The 25435-nt window shown below is 41.1% G+C and overlaps 3 protein-coding genes across 9 annotated transcripts in view; 1 reads left to right on the top strand and 2 right to left on the bottom strand.

Annotated features, from left to right (window-relative positions):
• Nucleotides 1–939: 939 nt before the first annotated feature.
• LOC136422672 (uncharacterized) lies at nt 940–6011 on the top strand. Its single transcript, XM_066410498.1, has 4 exons — nt 940–1089; nt 2757–3717; nt 4302–4353; nt 5375–6011. Exons 1-4 carry the CDS (start codon nt 991–993, stop codon nt 5478–5480), a joined length of 1218 nt encoding a protein of 405 aa, XP_066266595.1. The 5' UTR covers nt 940–990; the 3' UTR covers nt 5481–6011.
• Nucleotides 6012–7335: 1324 nt separating this feature from the next.
• On the bottom strand, nt 7336–22804 carry LOC136422671 (myosin-3-like). 3 transcript variants are annotated; one of them, XM_066410494.1, is made up of 16 exons: nt 22711–22804; nt 16183–16338; nt 14641–14814; nt 13426–13477; nt 12834–12972; nt 11871–11942; nt 11293–11374; nt 10933–10999; nt 10740–10792; nt 10526–10608; nt 9984–10196; nt 9439–9623; nt 8859–9013; nt 8600–8656; nt 8311–8401; nt 7336–8115 (listed from the first exon to the last, which is right to left on the bottom strand). In XM_066410494.1, the coding sequence occupies exons 1-16, from the start codon at nt 22741–22743 to the stop codon at nt 8039–8041; spliced, it is 1689 nt and encodes a 562-aa protein (XP_066266591.1). In that variant the 5' UTR covers nt 22744–22804; the 3' UTR covers nt 7336–8038. The 3 variants fall into 3 exon arrangements, with proteins under 3 accessions (XP_066266591.1, XP_066266592.1, XP_066266594.1); XM_066410495.1 differs by lacking the exon at nt 22711–22804 and adding an exon at nt 18652–18826; XM_066410497.1 differs by lacking the exons at nt 14641–14814; nt 16183–16338; nt 22711–22804 and adding an exon at nt 14098–14337.
• A 1103-nt stretch (nt 22805–23907) lies between these two features.
• Nucleotides 23908–25435, bottom strand: part of LOC136423210 (filamin A-interacting protein 1-like) — a 30617-nt gene continuing 29089 nt past the window's right edge. For all 5 annotated transcript variants that reach the window (XM_066411286.1, XM_066411287.1, XM_066411288.1 and 2 more), the window contains one exon: nt 23908–24609. In XM_066411286.1, coding sequence (XP_066267383.1) covers nt 24533–24609 — 77 coding nt within the window. In that variant the 3' untranslated portion in view covers nt 23908–24532. The remainder of the gene's footprint in view (nt 24610–25435) is intronic.

Here is a 25435-nt window from a genome sequence, read left to right as displayed (position 1 = left end):
GTCAGTTGCCATGGAGACGAACCGCGTCACGTGTAGAGCTGACATAGCACACGTGGAGTGTACGGGTAACTACATAATCATCTACGAGGAGGGGTTTGGTAATTGCAATGGCAATGGCAGCATTTTTAATGAAAATATAAGTTTTATTTCTGTTCATATTGTAAAGACACATTCAAATTCACATTTAAGCCATTAAGCGTTTATGACTCACATCGTGTAATCTGTATCACAATCTTGTATCGTGTACATAATTGTGTATCTTCGTCTCTATTAGCATAGCTTGAAAGTTGACTACTTTCTCTGTTTCCTTTTTTCCGTAACAAACCGCAGGTAAACGTTCGTAGTAGACACAACTTTCTCTATTACTTGTGTTTGTAGTCTTGTAGTCGACAGTCAGATAGCCAGAAACTCCGACAGACGGATACACAGGCAAACAAACAGACAGACAGACAGACCGTCGAGTTTCGAATTCATTCCAAGTTTTACCACCGTGCACCCCACGCACTTAACGTTATGTACCCTTTTTTTAGTTCGTTCACAATCTTTTCATTCAGTTTCCCAAGTTTTTAATCCTTGGAGTCCCTGACGTCGAACCGTCACGAGTACAGACATGTGCGCGGTAAATCACGCTCCACTTTCCCGCCGGTATCCAGGGGAAGCCCCGGCAATGTTAGAACAACCCCCTGGATCATGCAAATCCAAGAACGTCAGAACAAAAAACAACAACTTTTCAATACAACATTGAGAGCGCGACCCCGACTAGACTTGAAAAAAGATAATACCGCTATTTTGGGGAACGTAACATTTACACAAGACTTGTAACCTACAAATACACGCGCTAGACCGTTTACTTTCTAAACCACGTCATCGCGTACGTCAGAAGTGGTGATTCCGGGGAGATAAATAACGTTATCCAGGAAGTAGAGGTGTATATATAGAGGCTGGAGCGGCCCGCACAGACCAGACAACGGATGCAGGTCGTTTGTTCGCATGTTTCCTGGGATCGCCGGTGACTCAACTTTCCTGAAGACCAGACTCAACTTCAACTTGAGATCTACTCACTTCTACTGGAGCGTCAAGCATCTGAAGGTAGGAGATATCGTTGTGTCCGTTGGGTGTTATATTTTCGTTTTGGTAAGCTCTGCTTTTCGGCCTGATCGTAAGTTAATTCTTTTAATTTGCCGACTTTGACACCTATCGATGCTATTTCGTTGTGTAGTTGAAATGATTTGTAATATTTCACACTCAGGCATAATTTGATATAGAATCACAGGAGTTCAGAAAAAAACACGTTTGTGTCTATCGTCTTGCAATGTGTCATGAGCTATACTATTTTCTGAGAACTTTCGAGAATGATCTTGGCATTGGAAAAAGAAGGAAAAGAAGTAAGATACATCAACAACGACCAAAATCATGCATGTGGAACAACACCTACTTGTTGAAATCCGTCCGGAGAAGGTATAGTTCATGTCTCAATCTCTTCTGACGTAGTATTAGATGGGTGAACGCCCGATGAGCTAATGTTAGTTCGCCAGGCTTATATTAGACTGAAGTGCTATAAATGGGCCAAACTTGCTCGCAATGTTCTGTACAACTCTCTCGGGAGGAGGTGCGCCTTGCCCCGCCATGTGCGAGAGCTGGACGCGATGGATCCGTGGAAAGTGTTTTGGTGGAAATGCCAAGTTAAAGGCCACATTCCGAGCAAGTCAAACATCAATTTGACGTAAACGTTACTCGCTGCGAACCCGGTTAAGAAAACAGGTTGCGGCGGATTGGTTTAAATATTTATCTTTGTGGTCTGGCCTCACGTGCTGTATAGTGTTGAACAGTGCTACAGATGTGTTTTGCGTACACGTCAATATTTCCTGTTGTTGGAATGTGGTCCAAAACATTCAGAGACCGATACACGTGTATCAGCTATACTTCTTGTGCTCCCCGTGCAGCATTATCAAAATTTATATACACATATGGTCAAAGTTGCACGTAAAGGCTTGAAAAGCAATTGAATTTTTGTTCATCGTCCTCGTGCCGTTATGATATTCTTGATACCTTTTACGGTTATGATATTTTTGATACCTTTTACGGTTCGTGCAAGAACCTTAAGACGTGCAGAGAATGTTATCTATGACCATCTATTTAAGATGGCCCGCGGTCCGGACAATATCCGATGTTCAGTATGTATAAAACGTTGCCAATGCGAAGCACTTCCTAGTACTGATTCTTCCTCCTACGGCACTGCCTTCACGTGATGTGGAGGAACGCGGGGTTTCTCCATGCCGAGCGGTAACACGGCTGACCCCCGGCGCACGGAAGGCGACATCGCCACGCTAAGAATGTTCTCCCGCGCGCTGATCCACGGTAGACTTTACCTGCTTGTGACATGTCAACTCCGGTCGGGCAGGCCCACCCCGACAGGCGGGGCCCATCTGGGCCTCATACCGACGGTCAATACTCGCCCACCGTCTGACTAAAATACTATAAATACAGGGGGACTATTATTAACAACATTACAAACCGCCGGGCTTTCCTACAGCACTCTTTTGGTACGATATCAGGTCCAAAGACTAGTATAGAGCCTTACTCACACGCGTACTCTGTCACAGTCTCAAAAAGCTTATTTGACGTACGGGTTTAGATTTCGCACGAAGGTAAGAATTGTTATAAAACGTCTAGGCTTTTATCTTTAAAACTGAAGTATCGTTATTTTTTTTTAGAAAACTGTAATTGACATGATTTTTTATCGTTGTATTTTTCAGGACAGTACGATTGAAGAGATGATGATGTCGGTACAGTTTCTCCGCGCGTGTCTCTTTGCTGTGGTCGTCAAGACTTCCCTGGAGCTCCCGGCGCCGTCCATCGTTAGACCATGCGATCGGCCCGACGGTTGCCGGAAGACCCGCCCCGACGCTATGTTCACCGAAACAGGCTCTACCGCAGACTGGTTGCAAGACGATGCCGCTGCCGAAGACGACTTGAAGACGCCGGCAGACGTCTCCGAGATCTCCCACGAACCAGCTCAAGACAATCTTGTTTTTACAGAACTCCTGAAGTCTCTGCAGCAAATTCAAAGGAAAGCCAACAGCACCAAACAGTTTCGACTGGGCAAACTGTTGTCGGGGCTCGTCATGAAGCAGACTCGGCGAAGAAAAGCGAAAGCAAGCAAGCCGAACACAGTGCTGAGTCTAGACGCGGTAACAACAACACCGAGTGAGACCAGAGACGTCGCAACTACCAGTTCAGACTTTGTCGCGACGAAAACGGCGACCCCTTCCACGCCGCACCAGCAAACAGCCAGCACACCGACACAGAAGCCTGACAATGACATCACATTCGACGTAGAAATGCCCGAATGGTTTTGGGCGGCCCCTGAAAGGACTCTGTCGCCGTTCCAGTTCTACGACGACACGCCACCAGCGGCGGCAGAACTCCGAGACGACGAGACCGTACAACCTGACGGAACACTGTCAGTCGACACGAACTTTGGCGGTGAAATCCTCCCGCTCCCCGACAGACTTGGCCCCGACCACACGTCAATCATCACCAGCAGCGAACAGGACTTACTAGACCAGCTAACGCTGTGGAGTAAAATGTCACTAGAAGCCGATAAATCTGCTTATCCCCTCGGCACAGAACTAGAAGGAGAAGAAACAACATCGAAACAAGACGAGAAGTTGTCATCATTAAGAAAAGAAAAGCCCGACACTTCAACAGAAACACGTAAGTTTTCTTCTTCTTCTTCTTCATCATTGCGTTTTGGGCGGGGATAGATCTAAGATATTGGAAACGACAGATGGTAATTTTGTTTGTTGAGCCAGATCCACTGGAGCTAGCTATTGTTGATGGAAACATCTATAGTTCGGGATTTCTGAAATTTACTCTACTTAAAGCGTGGCGCCGGTAGTCTGGCCAAATGTTAAACATTACCGCATTCCGCGGGCACGTCACATTGGTGTAATTCTACATGGTGGAGGTATTTCATTGATAAAGAAAGTTACGAGGTTAAGCAATGACCCGGGAAAGGGAGGGTACGTTTGGTAGCTTAAGAATCACAGCCAAGAAACATGTGTAAAACCAAGGAGGTTATAGAGTCAGCCTCAAAACTCACGTATGTTGTTGTTCCGTAAAGTTCTTGTTATAATGTTTACCTTACTTGGGACTGAATTGATTAAAACTCTTGTATATATCAAAACCTGACTTCTATATAGGCGCAGTTGGACCTAACAGTAGCAAATAGTGGGTAGTTCTGGTAAAAGTGCGATTATTGTTCAAAAATTGATAATTAAATATTTTTGACCTTGCAGTAAGATGTTACCGAGATTTGGAGACGAGGACAACATACTACAGAGGACGACCGTAAGTGTTATTCTTTTTACATATTGAGTAGGATTTTCCATTTATTGAATGCATTTTCTAGACAGCTTCATAGTACATAAATGCCTAGCTTTAGTTTTTCAAGTAGGAAGAAGTAAACAACGTGGGTGTAATTTGTGCATTCCGTTGTTGCGTGCCTTGCGTGTTCTGAGTTGGACTACGGAGAGAAATAGTTGTAACACGTCCGGGGAAATCCCCCGACTGTTGAAGGAAGTTCTACGTGAAGGGAAAACCGAAGTACATGCCAATAATTTGCCCCGAGGGGTCGCTAGACGCGTTCCCGGTGTGTTTTACCAGGTCACTGACATCGTCAAGTGTTTTCGACTGGAACTCTAATAACAATTTAACTTCCTAAAACCTGAAAACATACCTGACCCGACGGTCACTGTCGTACACTATTGATGAAAACATAAACTACTTTGAATTACAGTGGGTGGATCTATTTCTTAGTCTCAAAAAGGGTTTTGTGGGGAGATTGTGTTTAATATGTGTCTATGGTGGGCTGGTCGATTATACAAACCGATTCTCCTTTCAGTCAGGTAGATTCCTCCAGGTGGTGTACATGTCAAGATCTCCCCACAATGTCAAACTCTGTATGGTTCTGGGTGGCGTAGTGTGCAAAAAGTGTCCCATACCCATTTCAACTTGAAACAATAGCTTGAACTAGTGTCTGAAATGTGACCATCACATCAAATCATAGTGAACATGAAAAGTGCACTTTGTTAGTATAAATGAGTACCAAGTACAGTAGGCTAGGGCCATCCTCACTAGATAGCTTTAGACAACGCTTACAGTCAGATGTGCAAAACTTAGGTGTGACAGGTCATTCAGTGTAACATAACCAAACGTTCCTGTCAAGCTGGTGTGTTACGTCGAAGGGTAGTTATACCGGCTGTATAGATACAGATACAGAACGAATGACTCACTGTATGTATTCTTTACATCAGTATATATAAATCCGTTTCTAATATTAATGTGCTTATTTTATCCATGTGTTCTACAGATGTCCCCGGCAGACAAGGCCACAGCTCACAGACCCGCTGTGTCACACTAGAAGATTCCTGGCTGCGAACGGCTGCTGTAAGGAGTGGTGGGTCGTTTGCAATTGAAGGTCCCACAAATTGTGAGCTCCAAACGGCAAGCGACTGTATGTACAGAGAAATGCATACCTCATGAACAGACTCCAAAATCTCGCGAGAGTACGGCGAGATGTGTGACGTCAAAGAGTCAATTCCATGGTGGGAGGCTGGGGTGGGGCAGCTACATTTTTGTATGTTTGTCAGAACTGCCGAGTACTGACCAAGGACTCTTTGCTAGAACTGTACATAACAAAAACAATATCTGAACTCATGTGAGACCGTACATATTCTTCAGAATCTGTAAATACGTGATGATTGTATAGTCGGGAATGCATTTCAGCCCTAGTCCGCAAGAACTCGTGTTAACTTTGTCAGGAGTTGTACGAATATATCAAACTGTCTTAAATTATTGTCATCGTTAGAAAATTCCATTCTATTCGTTGTAGCAAGACCGGGGATAGCAGGTCTTATTTATGTGTATTTATAAAGAAAAAGTATCATAATGATATTTTGTTAAGAATGGTTGATGTAAAATAAAGTAACTTATTTCCATACGACAAATGCTTTAATGATTTTTTTAAACATGAAGGAATGAGGGGTGTTTGAAAAGATGAAAGTGTATTCCAGTCTATGTGTACGTATGTGTGTGTGTGTGTGTGTGTGTGTGTGTGTGTGTATCCCCTCAAGAACATATCAACTTTATTTTCTTGCGATCAGTGTTCACAAACCACCATGACACAGGGGCACAAAATATAAATTTTGAATGAAATTGAAAGTAAGAAAAGAGAAGAACGCCTGTATTCAATAAAAATGAAAAGTTGATTCCCATTGATATCATGACAATGGAGCTCATGATATGATTTTTCAAGACAAAATAGCCAAGACAATATTCTAAAGATAATCTTTACCACCCGGGACAAGAAAATGCAAAACGTCCGGCCACATAGTATCCAAAAATTGAGATGTGCACAGAATCTCATTAAATGATTAAAAAGAACCAAACAATCAAAATTCGTAGAAAATGACCAAAAATCAGTCGAAACTATGTATGATAGTTGAGACAGAGATTGAAGAAAGGTACAGTGCACTAAACAGCTCCCCCTGGTGCCCAAGATTATATGGCATCGTCAATAATCCACACACCTTACCAGCGTTTTGGAAGGAACATTGGCTCTATCAATAGACAAACAAACACACTATTGCATTTGTTCAAAGTTTTCTTGTTTCACAAAACAGAATTGGCATTTGAGTGTGGTAGCCCTTCATCATGAACAGAAAGTAACAAATTACAGGAAAAATAAAGGCTCCACCACTTCTATTCGTAGGAACCATCATCTACTAGTATTCCATTGTTTTGTTTGTGAGATGTATTGAATTTTGTCATTTATGACTTAAAATGATATAATTATCGAAATCAAAGTCAAATAAGCCTAACAAATTGAACCCCTTTGCGAGCCTTTCGCGATTTTCCCATTCCCATAAACACTGAAATTTGTCAATTTGACGGTCGTCTTAAGACTTTTATCGCCGCGGCCGGGAGCGGTACTGCAGATAATGCTCTCACAGGGTATATAGTCCCGACCTGTAAACATTTGAAAATATTCAAGACATTAGGCCTAGAGCTTGCGCGGGCTTTCCCTAGCAGATCAGGACATATTCCGACACATTTAGAACAACTTTTGTTACTTTCTAAAGCACTTGTTGATATAAAAAGAATGTTTTAGGCGTATGGCAGGAGGACCATGTAACGCCATGTCCGCGTGTGGAAGCGCCACCTATATTCATGTACACATCCCTTTTTGTACGTAATATTAAGTTATATATGTGGACGTCCACTGTTCCATGGGACTTCATCAGGCCTCAATGAATTCACCATACACGGTAATTGTCATTGTGGCTTAATCTTTATTTCGTGAAAAAAATGTATGTATATTTTGTGAAAAAATATGGTGGGTCTACCAAACGATTTTTCCTCACACATAATACACATAAACTTTGCTGTTCAGTTCTCTACACTGAGCATATCATACTCATACAGTGACATGTACAATATGTGCATGTACCCCGAGAAAATATACAGAGGGTAATATTCACTTACGGGGTGTTGGTCAGTGGAAAAGACGCAATACAAGTAGCAGTAAAATTTACAAATCAACACTGTCACTTCTAGGGCGTCGTACGGTATACAATAAAAGTTTACATAATTCACGATGAAACTTAATTCCCTTCGTGATTATAATATCTGCCTGACCCTATAAAGAAATATGTATCTGTCGCAGTGCAAAAAACAGTGCCTTTAACTTATTGAAAGTTAACAGAGATGGCAATATTGGTAAGTCCACCAGTTATAAAAGGAAGACCACTATCCATGTCATCTAATATGTACAATCTGCATAGGAACAGCTAGTGACTAAGCGTGCGTGTGCACAGCTAGGGCTACAAAAGTATAACGCACATCTGTTGCTCAAAGTGTCACATTCTGTATGGAAGACGTTTAGTTTGCATATACAGTAGGCGTGATTTGTATATCACAGCATGAATGGAAAATGCTTCTCGATGCAGGCCGGTTCAGGCCTGGTGTTCTTCGATCATTGAATGACGCACATCTTAGACACCGCTCGTCCCTCCTCTCTTGCCAGTTCTGTTTTAAACAGCTCCGCTTTCCCTGGAAAAAAAGGACGTTTTACTACATAACTCATAAGCGTTCCAATTTTTTCCCAATTCTGCTTTTAACCTAAGCATATATTGTAAATACCAAACGATTTACACTTGATTTCACAGACGTACAAACCCGTCAATGTGTGATTTACGACCTAAATACGACCTTGTTTTACATTTACAAGGTCCAAAGTTTCCTTACCTGCTTTTCGGATAAGGGTTTGTGAAATCGTCAGGTACTCGAAGAAATCGATCGATTTGTTCCCGTCCTGGTCGACCTCCGACATCACCTCCTGTTGGGACAGTGAACAATAATGTGTCACGGACGTTGTTACTTCACGTGTCGTTATGCCTACATTACAGTAGAGGTGTTTGCACTCATGTGACTTGTCCACCGTGTTGGATGGTTAAACGCAGTAGTTTTCCGGATGAATTGTGAATTTACATATATGATTACTGACCATTGGCATATAGAAGAGAAGCAAAAATACCTTAATCTGTGAAGGCATGAACTTGTATCCTATTGTAGCTGTTAGCGCTTGCAGAACCTGGAAAACACCAAAAAGTATGTAAATATACATCAAAATATGAAAACATATGTATGTATTGTACTCTGCTTGGGTGCATCGATGGTTCAAAAGTGAAATACTTCTTGTACAGGTCAGATTTAATTGCAATATTTTGCGTTGCAAATACGATGAAAGAAGACAAAAAGTTGAAGAAGATTCTGCGAAGAATATGAACTCTGACCTCCGCTAGGTCCAAATGTTGGTCGTTATTTCGGTCGTACTGCTTGAAGTGCTGGTAGTGTTCCCGGACCTCCTGTTCCAGCAGGTAGGGGAACTGTGCCTTCACGGCTATCATGTCTATTCTCCCAGTCGTCTTGTGCACCAGGTCAGGGTGGTCTGTTGGGAAAGAGCGCCATCTGTCAATTGGTACTTAAATTGCAGTTTTTAGCTTACAAGAAGCAGGTTTGCATATTGTGTGCAGTTCGAATTCGCTCCAAGTAATCAGCTTCATTCGCTGTATTATACAATGAATAAAAGTAATCTTGAATCAACCTTCTTGCCTTAAGATAACTTGAAGAAAACGTCAAAAAATTGCTATTTATCGACATTTGAAAAACGCCTCCACCCGAAGGCGTAGCGGAAAAAAAGAATCATGATATGACAAGAAGAGAATGGAAACAGAAAGTAAAAGGTTTGACTAGCGGAGATGAAAGCAAAGCAAGGAAAAGAAATTAGGTAGCGCTCGAATATCAAAACTGACAAGGAACGTAGGAAAGAAAGACGACTAAAGAAAGAAACGACAGACATCGTATTTTCCTTACCTTTCTCTTTTTTCTCCTCTTCCATTCGGATGTTCGGCGTGCTTGAGGCCTTGAGACCGTTCTTGACCTCCGGCCGCAGGTAACTGCTGGTCGGGCGGCCGGAGACGTTTGGTGTTGAACCTCCTGCATTACTCCGCAAGGAGGCGCTGCTGCTCGGTCTGGACGCGCTGGACGGCTCCAATAACCTAAACATGAGTGGTAAAAACGTTGCTAAAGTGGGGCGTTTTTGCCAGACGAATTCTGTATTCTAAAATCCCAACAGTAATGAACTCTGTTTAAAATTTATTATGTCTAGAGGCCTTTTTACGTGGAGTTAAGCGTACTTTTAATGTATAACTTAAGTGATAGATTCGCAGGCGCTTCGAGTCGGGCTTCGAGTCGGGCTTTATTTGGGCTTGAAATGTTTTTGCTTGATGGCATATCAGTTCTATTGCACATGGTTTCTTGTGACAGCACTTTGTAGCATGTTCTGATAACCCCCAAAAAGACCAGAACCTGCTAAAGAGGCTAAGAAAATCTATTGATACCAGAATTGACTTCCATACCCATTTCTAAAGTTCGTTGACAGCTTGTTTCCTAGAGGGTGCGCTCCGACATCCTTGTCCAGCGCCAGGTAGTGAGTGGGCATGTCAGCCCGGAGGTGAGCCAGTTTACCCTCCCGCGCCGCGTCGTGGATCTCGTCCAGTTTCTCCTGCATGTTTTTGATGTCCTTTGTGGCTGCGACGCCGCCATTTTGTTCTCTCCTTTCGAGAAGGATTCTAGGAAATAAAAGTAGAAAATGTTTTACTGCAAAGCAAAGGTGGTTCATAAGCGCAAACACTGCCATACAAAGTAAGTAAAGCAGTCATCCTCAATTGAGGTGATGCATGATGCTTTTTCAAGTAGCTAGTGTAGTACACTGCGGCTCGCGTTTTGCCCAAGCACACCGGGCCAGCCCTACTCTTTTCGATCATTCTAAAACATTTGGTAGACGTGCTGCGAAAAACTTTCGTTTTCTTCATTACACAGCAATCAGTGATGAGAAATATTGGAATGTTTCATAGGACGTCGGGAGAGAGTTGAATTGAAATCTATCTATCTTACTCACTTGTAGTCTCTTTGCAGTCCCCTCATGAAGCCGACAAAGTACTTCTGTTGTAGCTGCATTTCTCGCTCTGCATTCAATAGATCCTATATGGGAAAGAAAAAGAGTGAAAGGAAACCCACCATTTTTTGAAATTCTTATTTGTCATGAAAAGCTTTGTCCTTACGATGGTAAACCTCGTAATACATATGAATTTTAGATAGGAAGATTACCTTACCTTTTCTGCTTTGAACAATTTTCTTCTCGTATCTTCCAGGTCTTGTTCAACTTCTGAAATTCATAGATGAGGCATACGTTAGCAACAAAGCTTTTTGATTCCTCGGTTATGATGATGATGATGATTGTTTAAAAAAAGCCCAAAGTGGAAAAACTTTAGATTGAAAGTATTTCGAGATTTTCTTTTGACGTACCATCCTTTGGTTTCCTGATTGCTACCTCATCCTTCAATCTCAACAACTTTAACTGGTGTTCTTGGTCCTGGAAAAGTAAAAGGTTCATGTATAACTCAATATTCAAAATTGACAGTCATTTCCTTTGTATGTTGAAGAGCGTCTCATGACGACAAATCACATAACTACACAGTGAAACCGTCTTGATGTCGAGCACTGGTATGATTTTTCTCACAGAGCAATCACTCCATTGTTGTATACCATATATTAAGAGATGAATACGTTTCAGACAAATGTGAAAGATTCTAAAGCCAAATCATCTTAGAATACCAGATGTGTCACGGGGAATTAAAAATACATGCAGTACATATTTCTTCTTACCCGCAGTTTCTTTTGTAATCTTTCTTTGATATCCTCTTTTTCCTGCTCGACTTGTTTGAGTCTGGCTTGCAGCTCCTCTTCCCTGTATCAGAAAGAAATGTCACTTATATATTGGTATACTTTGCAATCGTCTAAGACTGCTAAATCGTTTTGACTTCTAGAAATATACTCAGATAACTGCCTAGAACAAAACTTCTATTCTCCGATCCCTTTACAATATTCTCCAAGCAGAGGTTTCGATCGGGGGGCTAGGAGTGTCCGATGAAATGAAGATAGGGCAGCGTTAAAAATCCCGGACATTCTTAGCCCCCCTATAGAAACCTCTGTTTGGAATATACAAAACTTTAATAAAAGACATATTAAACTTTTTGATTTTTCGGTTGTGTTTCAATTCACGTCAATTCGTAGATATTCATATGGTTGACACCCTCCATTGATGGTTTTCCAGGCGTTTTTTAAAGGAGTGGCTTCGTGGACTTTACACCCTAAACAAGTACAATGTACTGACAACAAACACACGGCGTAAGCCAACAGTTCAGTTACAAACTACAACAACAGTTACTGCAACTCATTCCTACCTTCGTGCCGCCTCGTCAGTGAATCTTGTCTGTTCCATTCCCCAGATCTCTACCGTTCCCGCTCGTCTCAAACTGTGAGTACGATTAAAATACACTTTGATATAATCAACTCTCTGCCACACCCTACATTCAGTGATAAACTATAGTTGCGTGGAAGCACGTATGTTTCCCTTGATCAATATTTGTTTACGGGTCGCATGCAATGTTTGCAATGACTGTCACATGTTATGTCGGTTTGCGAGTAACGGACTAATGTTTGTCTCAACATTCAAATCAAACATGGCGTCGCAGATACAAACACTACACTACTGGACATTTAAAAACAACAAATCATATGGATTGAAACGTGCTACAAAAGGTTAAATGATGTGGAACAAATGACACCTGTCATCAGGTAGTTTTCGTGTGTTTGTTCAACCACCCTGCGTCTAAGTGCTCTTAGCATACATGACCTTTCAGTTCTCTCGGGTCAAAGATGATGTCCCGTTTATAAATCGTTGCCACGCAACCGTCTATGGCCCTTGAACGTTTATTGCCTTCCAACGCCACCACTTGGTGTATATACATGGTCATAATTCATTTTCACTCATAGACATCGCGTTATGTGTTATGGAAGTCCATCAAGATATGAAAAATTGACTACCCTGAAGTGAGAATGTTATGGGTAACTTAGGGACAAACATGTATTATTTATATCGAATGACACCAACTTGTCTTTCCCGCTCTTTTGAGTAACCTTTAAAGTGTTAGGGTCTCATTTGTCACGTTATATATCATTGACAGAACGGACATTCTGGGTTCCGGTGAACTGTGTTTGTTTACATTTTGTGTGTGTTTCAAAAATTTGCCGAGGAACAGGAAGTTAAAGGAAAGGTGGGGGACCCAAAATGACGTCAACATACAAAGTCTGAAACAATCTCGCCCATAGACGCATGCAAATTTCTGTACAAGTTGAAAACTTACGATTCGATTTCGCTGGACTTCCCGATCAGGATTTCTTGTGTCTTGACGAGTGTAGCTTTCGTAGTCTTCAGTTCCTTCTCGAGCTGATCGTACTTGTACTTGGTACTGGAGAGAGCCGCTCGAGCGTCTGTAGCGTCCTCTGAAACAATTGTCATCATGTCATCATGAATGTAGAAAGTATTGTCGACCCGAAAAATATTTTCTTAGGCCGTAAACTTGACTTAACCAGAAAACATTTGCTGTATATCAGTATATAAGTCTGGCAAAACAAAGACAAGACTTCCCCTCATTCAAGGGAGGAGTTCCTCCCTAGCTAGGAGAGAAGACACATGTACAGAATAAAGGTGACAACTCATGCTTGAACGGACACGTGTATACAAGAACAGGTGTACGAAGCCCCCCTCCCATTACTTTCAGACAACAAAGTACAAAGCATCCTGAGGGTTTTCTTCAAGTCAACCTACTATGCTTATAAGCAAATCTACACCTTTCCTCAAGTATACCGTTGTTTTCGAAACTAAGTCTCTGACATTTGTTTGTCAGTAGATTGTAGTATTAAAGTACTGAGAATGGAAGAAAGCTTGGTACTTACGTTGAAGAAACTGCCTCTGTGAATGCCACTTTACTTCTCTTTCTGACAGTCTCTGTGGGTTTCAAGACACAAAATCAGTCGGAATATGTGCCAGAGAGTAACGTTTAACTCTTCAGGGACACTCTAAGGACAGAAAGTCCCAGAAAGGTCTGAAAACGAACTAATTTCCCAGCCAGCTACACACACAATGGTGTCCTACTTGCAGGTGTAACGTCGGACGTGTTTTTACAATTTGTGTTGGGGATGTTTCGCCCGGATACCGTCTCCCGCCCCAGGGCATTTCTCGTCATAACTTCCCTGGGAAGTGACGCACGATTCTCCCTGAGAATAATACACCGTAAACACCTCTAAGAATACCTGAAATGTAGCTCGTCGGCACTTGTATGCCAATAAGTGTAAGATTTATGGAACTGTTGTTTATGTTGCTGTGTACATAGTTTATGTCGTCTTCTTATGACCCTTAACCCGAACTCAAGGACAGTCGGGTTGTTTACTTGACAGGGTTAAAGAATACCAATAAAGTATAATCGTCGCCAATAGTTACTCGTAAGAGTGTTGTAAACGGAAATACATTCAACCTTGAAAACAATAGCCTTACTTTACGGTTACACCGGCCGCGGCGTAGATGCAGCCGCAAAGTAAAGAAAGAAGCAGAATCGGGATCAGACTTACCAAAGCATATACAGTGATGCAACAAGAAAGACAGGATACAAAGAAAACATACCAGATGAACAAATAGACCAGTTGTACTGGACAGCATCGCGTCTTGAGAAGACTTTTACGCCCTTTCATGCCTTTTGTTTGTTTTGTGAGGCTCCTCATTATATATAATCACCTGTCATAATGGGTGCGATCTATTTGTCCTGGGGCTAATTGAGTTACATTTGCAACAGTAAGACGACAAGATCTTACAATTGTAAGTCTTCAAATGAGATATTTCTGTTGAATCAAGGGACATGAGTCAAAAGACTTGCCGCTCTAAATTTGGAAACTTATGTTTGTAATTTTACTAGCATCATGGTTGAAAATTTCTAGAAGAATCTAAACGTATCGCTATATGTAGAGTGAGGATTGATATTCAAAAGTGCACTCGTGTACTTCAGTCTATGTCATGATATATTATGACAATATATGATTAATATTGCCCAAATCTTCGTTCGATTGTATGAGACGTGTGACTTTGGAAAAAAAGTTTCGCGAGAAACAGCGCCTCACCGTGACATCTGCAAGTACTGCACCCCTGCACTTCTCGACGCGATTGATGAGATCAATGAATAGTTTCCATGGATCCGAGGAGTTTCCGTTGACCTGTTCCTTTATTTCTTCGTCCTTGTTGTTCCCGTCGTCAGAGATGTACTTTTCACGGATGTTCTTCCATTTCCCCTGCTCCTGTAGAAACAGGAAATTAATTATGGTGACGTCATTTCCGGCAAGGAACATGTGACGTCATTTGTAATAACCACCTGTTTCTATTACCCAAGGGCATAGGCACAAATTTGTCCCCTTGACTACTCCAAACAAAACACACCCGAAGACATCAGAACACAGTTGTGTATTACACGTGCAATGTACGTCACCAATTCAGACTTGACCAGATAATATATACGATAAACATTTCCCAAATTCCTTTGCAAGGTACTTCTTTAGAATATAATCTATACTCTACGTTACAAAATCTAGTTGATGCGACGTCAAGAATTTGCTCTAATTTACTCTTCCATCCCTATCCAGATTACCACCACCATATGTAATTATCGCACAACTGACTCATATCCAAAAATTACCCTTGGGAACTTTAAGCCGGTCTGTTTTCTCTTTAACTGTGTCCAGGCGTTTAACGAACATTAAACAGTATACCAATTAACCCCATTACCAGCCCCAGTCATTTCACCCATGGCTGAGTTTCTTTGCAGGACTTAACCCTACTATTGAGACAGGATTAACTGAAGAATGTTGGCTGCGAATGTTTTGCTATCGTTACAGTGGTAAATTTAAAGGAAGAAATACAGTAATAGCCGAGTTGAGTTTCTTTGCAGCACCAAACCCGTCAATTGGGACAGGGTTAACTGAAGAATGTTGGCTGCGAATGTTTCGCTATCGTTACAGTTGTAAATTTAAAGGAAGAAATCCGGTAATAGTTCGAGCTGAGTATCAAAGGATGGTCATGCATACCATATCGTTGAGGCATATAACCACGAGTTTTTGTTACCATCGCTGTTAAGTAAACATCTCTTAAAGGTACTCAAATCATTATCAGTGCGTTGAAACTGGATATTCTGGATAAATGTCACCTTTATGTAGTCTAGAGAGGTATCATATTATATGGTAGTCAAGATTATGTTTCAGAACCCAACCAATTTCGCTTAGTAGTTTCCAAAGTTTTTTTATAAGATTCCTCATTGCACAAACTGTGTACATAACCATCCTTTCCGTAATACGTTGATGAACGTTACATATCCAGGTTAACAATATTTAAATCAGATCAATCAATCCCTACAACTGGATAAGATCCGTTGATTTATTTTTGGATGTTTCAAGTGACAGCCACCACTCTTTTTAGCATCACAAGAAATAGAATGTGCTTGTTAATTTTTTGAGTTTGTTTCGTAACGTCTTTTCATGATCCAAGGTCACCTAAAACAAGTTACGAGCCTTAGTTGTGATCTACTGGTATGAAAGATATGAATGAATGAATAAATAAACTTGAGCCCCCCCCCCCCCCTAATCGTATGCTCCCAGTGACGTAATTTATCTTACCACATTCTCCAGCTTCCTCCTGAAGACTTGGATGAGCAGCTCATCCTTCCCAGGATCCACCACGTCGTTCAGGACGTCCAGCACGCCGTTGATCCCTCCGCGCAGCTGCCTGATGGCGTCACGACTGTCTCCAGCCCACATGTCTGCTAAAGTTTCCTACAAAAAACAACAACAACACCATGGGGTTTATGCATAATTTGAATGCAGTAATGGTTTCCACTTCCTATATACTCACCTCAGTCAGTTGGCGTCACTACTGTCTCCAGCCCAAAATGTCTGCTTAAAGTTTCCTACCAAAAACATGGGACTTAGTCCTAATTTGCATGATCTGTACGCGGTACATATGTTTTCCACTTCCAATATACTCATTTCATTGTCAGATTGCTCCACGACTGTCCCCTGTCGACATGTCTTCTACAGTTTCCTACAAAAACACAGCTGGGCTTGTAAATACTCATTTTAATCTGACGGCGTCACGACTGTCTCCAGTCAACATCATGTCTTCTAAAGTTTCTAACACTGAAAAACACAGCGGGGTGCTAATTTGCATAATTTGAATGCAGTAATGTTTTCCACTTCCCATTTGTACTCATGGATATTCTACACACACTCCAAAGGAAAGTATTTTCAACCACTTTGAATCTAGCCATTTTGGGGCCAGCGTTTCCCTCTCTACCCCCAATAGAGATTTTGACTACACAACAAACTGCGTACTCGCACTGAAAAAAAGCTAGCATCAGAAATATACATGTATATGTCATGATCTACTTTTTTCTTCAATATAAGCTCCCTATGTTGACCCCCCCCCCCCCCACAAAAAAACGCCAAACAGTTACTCAAAGTCACTGTGTCATTGGCGAAAGGCAGTAGATGCTACCTGAAACGTCTGAACGTTTCCAAATTATACCCAGTTTTTTTTTAGTATTACTATTATCGTATCTATATTTTTGCGATGGGCGAGGGTACAACGGCTTTACGACACATTCTATTGTGGAAAATGTATGACGTCAAAGGCTCATCAAAATACTTCACAATGCTTTTCTCTCCCTAATAACTGGTATGCAAATACTTCTTATCGGAGATAATTGCATCTTAAGGTGGACTTAATCTCCAAAACAATCAATCAACGGCGCCAGGTACAAGACAGACGAATACACAATCTTCTGTAAATAAAACCCTTACCATAATTGCTGCGAGCTGAAATCTCAATTATGCATTTAAGTTCTGATACGTGATTTAGGTTCTTCTAATCTATGGAAATAGCTGTACTGAAAGAACAAGACTCGACGTAAGTATCAAAATGCTAAACCTTACATGCAAATTCTCAGGCTACGACTCGAAATAGCTTTAAAGCTTTGCATGAATCAAAGAACAACATCCACAATACATACATGACAAATTTGTTACCGTTATTTAAACAGCATTTCTACGTATGACGAGAAACTAGATATTTTCAGACCATTACAGACAGTAGTTCCATGAATTCCTTTTTCCTGTCACATCTTTCGAAGTGTTTCCATTGTCTTTGATGCCATTTGGACGAAGGGATATATCTGTTGTATTCATTTGGTACTCTTGTGCGCGCACATTCTCAAAAGTAAACGTTGCATTGTACATATCCATGAAAGAAAATATTCCTCAGAAAACTGGAAACCTGGCTCTACAAACTTGAAGGATACTTGACATATAAGGTTAGATTGGAATGTGTTTATTTAATTTGCGAGTATTTTACACTTTGTTGACAGTTACGCCCGCCGGCTGGTCACATGTGTCTTTCCAAAACAATGATTATGTGGGAAAACGCCGCAAGCACTTTTTCCTGACAGGTAACGTTACGTACGGAATATTGATCGAAGTCAAGATCTATGAGTAAAAATGTCCAAAAAATATATATGTCTTGGACTGATATTGCAAATAAAGTTAAACAGAATTCGAAGGAGACACACTGGTATCGTACTTATTTTCCTAGCATTTACATATTCTACACAATGGCACTGTTTTAATTTCTTGTCACATTAGTAGTTTTGGGTTGGGTGACGGGCCTTTGAAACTATGCATTTTGCATTCATATTTGGCAACGGTGATGCGCAGAAAACATGCCCCAGTGTAAGGTATTGCAGAAGGTAACGTGCTTATAAAAGTTATATTCAAATACACATCGCTACTAAAATATACGAACTGATAGGCTTGCTGCGACCAAGTACAAAGACGTATTTCTATTGTACATACTGCATAGATATGTTGCTTCTAGAAGTTACGTTTAGTACGTTCTGGTTGGATCAATATTGTAACTCCTCTAGTGGCTATAAAACTGTTTGGAAGTTCATACATACAAACACAGGTTGCAGTCCAAACATACGAAAAGAAAAACAAAACTACTTGCAAGATTTAACAGGTGGTTTGGTAGCTCGGCAGAGTACAACGAGAACGAGAACGAGCAGACAACAACTAACACGACAAAACATTTACCTCACAATCGTGCGACACTTCGTCGTAAGCAGGTTGTAAGGTTGTCGGACTTGCTCCAAGTGTCGTCTGGATCGGACAATAAATCACTCAGGGTTAACTTTCTGTTTGTGCCGACTGTGGCTCCCCGGTGGTTTACTGACTAATGACTCCTGACACCTGTCACTTGTGGGACGGTCACCTTTTATCTGTACACCATTTAATGGTGATTATGGGCGATACCATTATCATTGCAGGACGAGGGAGGGCAGTAAATTTTTTATGACATTGCTGTTTACTTTCCCACTTTAACTTTCAGTTATGTTGAGAATCCATTATGATATTCTAGAAATGATCATTCTGTTCTAAAAGGGTTGAAAGATACCAATATGTAACGTTAGACATTTTTTTCGAATCAGACTAGGAAGACCAGTTTTTCCACTGCATGTCGTGTCGTGAGACGATGTCTATAATGCATTTACCCCATGGCCCAATAGGTTGTCAAATCCTTGAGTCTAAACTGTTTTGATACATGTATGTATACACCTGCAGTGTCGCTATGACGAAGAGGGTCCTGTATATACGTCAGTTAATATACAAAAAAAAGCAAGGGACTAGAATACCGGTAACGCTGAAACTTTTCTTGTTTCATTTGCTCGACAGCCATTCATAATTTTTTTTTGTCACAAACTTGTAATTTTAATGTTAGTGATAGGGAGACTACAACAAAACACTCAACCCAACCCCTCAATCCCAGATTGTTTCCAAATAATCGTATAAAGTTCTGACTAAAACCCATTTAAATCTGGTCCCACTATGCCATATTACATGTACATTGTATTGTACCATTTGTAGACCCTAGACTGGTGGTATTCGTCCCCATTTTAACTACATTAGCGCCTAGGCCCTATTCGAGGGAACAGGATAGGCCCCACTGAGCTAAAACAGGGATGGGTACCAGATTATGTACTAGTTAACCCAGCACTGTAACATCTAGTCCAATGCATGTGACCCTAGTTTACAACCCAGTGACTTACAATCCAGCGTCCTTATCTACTACAAACGTGCCCTCCTTAGCAACGCTTGGGACGTCTCAAGCTTTAAAGAGCTTGAGCCGGTTAATAAATTCTGGACAAAGGACGGGTTGGATAAAGTGTAAACAGTCGCGGTTTGTATTGTTATCGGAAGCTGGGCTAAGCTAGCAAATCTTGTACGTGTTTATACTGTGGTGTGCGGCTGTTTAGTGTAACTAACAACATGGGTGATAATACACCTGTAACTGTGATGCTTACATGCGTCAACATAATCTTCAAGCTCACCTGTGGATTTGCCGTTTTCTTGTGTGTCTTTTTTTCTTGTTGTGGACGTCTTTTATACATATTCAATACGAGTAGGCAGTGTCAAACATCTTCTACGGGGTAAGGTGGATAAGTATTTCCATCGTTTGAATGTTTGAGAGAGCGTCAGAATCTTTTCACCAAGCAGATGCATTGATGCAAATAATCCACTTAACCCCAAAAACTTTGGAGGCACAAAATTAAGTTGAAACTCTGTGTTCCTCCTCTAATAGCATTATATTGGGCGTTGAGAGCATGTAATCAAGTTTAAAACGACATTTCCTATGACCCATCTTTCGCTTTTGTGGGCTTTGACTATTATTTTTGTTGGTACGTTGTTGGGGTTTGATAGGTTTTTATTGTATTTTCATCGTTCCACTTGAAATCGACCATAATGTCTACAAGCCTCTCATGCGAAAGGAAAATAGGCAGTCGTAGGAGAGATTGAATCTTTTGTACTACAGAGAGTGACGGCAAATATGACTTCGGCTTAGAATGGCATGACCTTCAACTGTTATCTCACTGTGTAGCATGTATAACCACATTAACCCTGTGTAAACTACTATTATGTGCACACTGATAATCATGCTCTCCCTGTCTTTCTGTGTGTGTCTGTCTGTCTCTATGTCTCTCTCTCTCACACACACACACACACACACACACACACACACACACACACACACACACACACACACACACACATGTTCTATGTGGACAATTTCAAACACAGACAATTGACACGGTACTCTTGCGCTTAAGAATCTAGATCTCTCTAAAATATTTGTGTATGTTGAAATATTCATATGCTTTGCACCCGAAGAGCCGTTTACACTATCAATACGCGTGTTAACATGGAAGTGGTGGTTCGAACAAGGACTTGAATGCATTGAACAGCCATTAATAACATCTTATTGTACCGAATATAAATATACAGAGTATATATAAATAGACCCGACTCAGCCTACGTTTACTTTAACAACGTATATTCCCACGTACTTCTATGATATCTAATAACGATAGGTATTCAAGCCTGTTTAATCTGTTCTTACTATGAACGTTTCCACGGTTGCAAGGTTAGGGGAGGTGAGATTTTGATTTAAAAATCAAAGCAGAAATTTTAATTTTCTTACTAGTTTCTTATCAACGGGTATGATAATAACTACGTATACGTTCTCGTATCTAACAGTAGCACAAAAACGGCCAGGCGATCGCTTTACCGTTGGCTTGGTAATGCGACTGTTGTCATGTAATTCGGCTTAACTGTAATTACATTTAGTCCTCTTAATCACATTTTGGAACCTCTTGAATACTTAATTCTATTTTAGACCCCACTGAATGGACTTGACTCAACACTTTGTCAAAAGAACGTTTGTAGAGCGTATTTACCAAAACGACGTTTACATAATACAATTGGCACCCTTATTGTATGCGGGTGTATAGCAACTTAAGTAAACACAACAAACACAGTTCAGTTTGCTTAGGAAACCATATCTTATTCATTGTTGGCATTCACTTCGTTTCTATGATAGATAGAAGTAGTTCAACTATTTTCTATGCCTTCTAGCTTTGTGTCCTAAGATAATTCAAACCGCAAACGTCAAAGCACGGACGCTTTTTTAAATACAATTTATCACTGTCAATATGTCTGACGGACGATTCTTACTTGAAAGAAAATCAACACAGAAAGCCATAGAGCGCGGTAAAGAGAATAGTATATGCCGACATGCTTGTACCACCATACCATCGTTCTGGGTTCCCCTAGGCCTGACAGGAGTTGAGGATTTGTAACTATAACAACGGAATGACTAAGAATTCCAATGCTAATGCACACCACTGGGACTTCCTCGTTCAAAATTCCCCGTTACGAATTCCAAGCTAGGAATAATAATTAAGGAAAACATGCCATGGTTAGGTATCTAATTCATAAACGGCTAGTGTTCAATAACACAATTAACACTAAGCTTTAGAAAATTCAAAGGTATTTCTACTTTCTTTGTAAGCGGTTACGCCTAGAAAGGGGTTCGCCACAAAGATTATGTACAAGGATCGAAGAGTGGAATGATGTTGACTTCCAACAGACCCAGACAGTACATAGGATCTCCGCCTCAATGCTAACTACCACTAGTACCAGGAAAACACGATAAAATACCCGACTGACTTCTTTGTTACCATGAATAGACGTTCCTAAGAAGAATTCATGCGTTAAATAATTCCGCAAGAGTATAAGAGATTGTTTGGCCTTGACTTTATCTAATGAAAAAACTTTGACTCCTATCATTGTAGAGGGTCGAATACTTTCTAAGTCCATTATGCAACATTTCTAAAGCCAAGAGGTTGAAAATAATTAACGGTGCAAAAATGGCCTTAACTCAGCAAACTCGCTTTAGTGTTTATCATCGGCTATGCTCGATTAAAAGGGACAAATCTGAAGCAAAGGCTTGTATAAGAGCGATTTGAAAATCTTTTTTTTTGGATACAAGTCTTTTTTTTCAGAAGAGTCATTCTTTATTTCTGGTCATTTTGACAACCATGGGAATCGGTCGTACGTAGCAAATCTAGTTCCACACTCGTATTGTGCGTAGAACTCTTACCTTAGAAGCACCGACCAATATTTTGAAACATTTGCATCAATCTCTAAACCACTTAGGGGCCGTGGAACAAGGAGAGGCTGATACACAAGTCCAAGGCCTCCAAAGAAGAGTGCGTGTAAACTTTTAGCGATTAGCAAAGCCTTGGTATTACATACCTGATCAACTTGTAGAGCTTCTTCACTCGCCATTTTACATCCAAAGTGTCGAGTTCTGTAGGTCAGACTGTTAGTGTTGCGCCGTGCCACATGTGTGTTTGTCCGTACGAGAGGCCACCGCTTCCCTTTTAGGCCAAGTGGATTGTTCCCAATAAACACACTCCACTGGACACGGGACGAACCATTGCAAAGAAAGGGGACGAAATCGTAAAATACATTCCGTTCCAATGCTAGTTAACTTAGACAATGGTTACAATTGTCTAAGATAGACTTTTGATACTTATTTGAGTTATTAATCTAAACTACAAGTATTGGGAACAACCAACCAAAACCATGTAAGTCTGATACAAACAATAAGGTTAATAGGTATCCCTGAAAACGTTGGAGGAGTCTGAGCAAATTTCCTGTCATATCAGACGACGTTTAATAACGTCGTGACGTCATGGTGGCTGTGTGTATTGTCTTGACCGGTTTGCTGTTGTACTAGTTCACTGTGTCTGTGTCAGTCCGTGGTCCATTTTAAACGGTATGTTTATAAGAAATGATAACATAACGCACGAGTTGTTTTGTAGATACATTATGAAATTTTAGAATAGCATTTGGCAGGATAGTACTGAGGGAACTCAATATTCAAGCTGGTCACCCCTAAACCTTCTTGGTAAAGTAGATTTAGCCCCCCCAGCATTTTCCTTTTTAGTGTTGACAGAAGGGAATATTTTGCATTTTTTTAAAGAAAATGTTGGCTTGTTGGTTTCTATTTATCTCAAAAGCGCGGTTCCTTGAACGGTGAGTCACCTACAAGAACAACAGTCCTGCTCTCGTTCCCATGGTGATGTGGTCCCTTCGCCCAATCATTTCTCCTTCCGGTGTATTGCAGTGTTCACATCCGGTCAATTACAAACCGTTTCCAAGAAATTTGTCAGGAGAATGATTCAATAAAAAAGAATGGTCTCGTAACTTGGGTGTGTGTCTAGGAATACGAAAAAACTCTTCCTACATGTAGAGCGAACATGTACTGAGGGAAATTATGAGTGGTATGAAGCATGCACTCGTTCTCTCTCTCTCTCTCTCTCTCTCTCTCTCTCTCTCTCTCTCTCTCTCTCTCTCTCTCCTATCTCTCTCTCTCTCTCGCTCGCTCGCTCACTCACTCACTCTCTAATACGTGTAGTTGAAAGCAGACAGAATACAGTCCTCTCATTACATGATGAACATACCAAGTCATCTCTATATTTATTTACATCACTCCGTTCTTAATCATTCTGTGAACAAGGTACAGCTTAACCAAAATAGGGCTACTTCGTCATTTCAAACTTTGCCTTATGATCTTATCTTATCTTCATTTGAACGTCACACGATAGTTTAATTCTATGTACAAAGCCCGATTGAGCATAGATTTAGATGTACAATATAAAGTGATCGTCGCTACTGAATGCGATAGACTGCTAAGACACACTATAAATATCAAAACATATGGAGCTAATATCCGTGTCTTAAAACTCCTCGGTTAGAATAAGTGATGTAAAAAAACAACAGGTTTACTCAGTGATTTTTTTATGCTACACATTCCAAAATGTTTACCCTGCAGTATTTTCATTTTGTGGGCAACGCAAAGTGAGACCCAATCATACCTTCTTTAAAAGGTAAGGATGTCAATGAAAAGAAAACATGATTGAAAATTTTGAAATATACAGAATTTGTACAAATCATCGTTGATAAATTGGCCACTTAGTAGCTTCAATTTCAAGGTTATGTTTTCGTTCTAAGCAAAAAGCTCAGAGTACACGAGTATCACGTGACGGATGATTGGATGCTCTCCATGACGTCATTGGATGACACATGCTTTGCTGACGTTTTCCTTTGACGTTGACGACATCTCCCGGTGAAAGATCTCAGACTTTCCTGGAAAAAATTATTGGGTCAGTATCGGCTCACAAGTGGGTCAATATCGGCCCGGGCCCACTAGTGGTTCAATATCAGCCCACTAGTGGGTCAATATCGGCCCACTTGTGGCTCAATATCGGGGCACTAGTGGGTCAATATCGGGGCACTAGTGGGTCAATATCGGGGCACTGGCAAGTCAATATCGGGGCACTCGCGGGTCAATATCGGGGCACTAGCGGGTCAATATCGGGGCACTAGTGGGTCAATATCGGGGCACTAGTGGGTCAATATCGGGGCACTAGTTGGTCAATATCGGGGCACTAGTGGGTCAATATCGGGGCACTAGTGGGTCAATATCGGGCACTAGCGGGTCAATATTGGGGCACTAGTGGGTCAATATCGGGGCACTAGTGGGTCAATATCGGGGCACTAGTGGGTCAATATCAGGTCAATATCGGCAATATTGGCCCACTAGTGGGTCAATATCGGGGCACTAGTAATCTCCAAGCAGATCTACACGGGGCGCAAAAATCGTATATGCTAGCCTGAGAAGCTGAGCTTATCCGGCTGACTGGAGCTTCTCTGGCTAGCATATACGATTTTCGCGCCCCGTGTAGATCTGCTTGGAGATTAGGCACTAGCGGGTCAATATATCGGGGCACTAGTGGGTCAATATCGGGGCACTAGTGGGTCAATATCGGCCGACTATATCAGGAAATGTTGGCATTGGCGATGGCATTCAGGAATAAGATGTTTTGCATGTTGACATTGTCTTCAAAATCTATTCACCACATAATCATGACATCAATAATAGACCCCATCTATAATCATAATCATATTTCAC

Source organism: Branchiostoma lanceolatum, chromosome 17 (assembly GCF_035083965.1).
Source record: "Branchiostoma lanceolatum isolate klBraLanc5 chromosome 17, klBraLanc5.hap2, whole genome shotgun sequence".
Lineage (NCBI taxonomy): Eukaryota > Metazoa > Chordata > Leptocardii > Amphioxiformes > Branchiostomatidae > Branchiostoma > Branchiostoma lanceolatum.
Note: the sequence above shows the minus strand (reverse complement) of the source record. Positions and strands in the feature narration are given on the sequence as shown.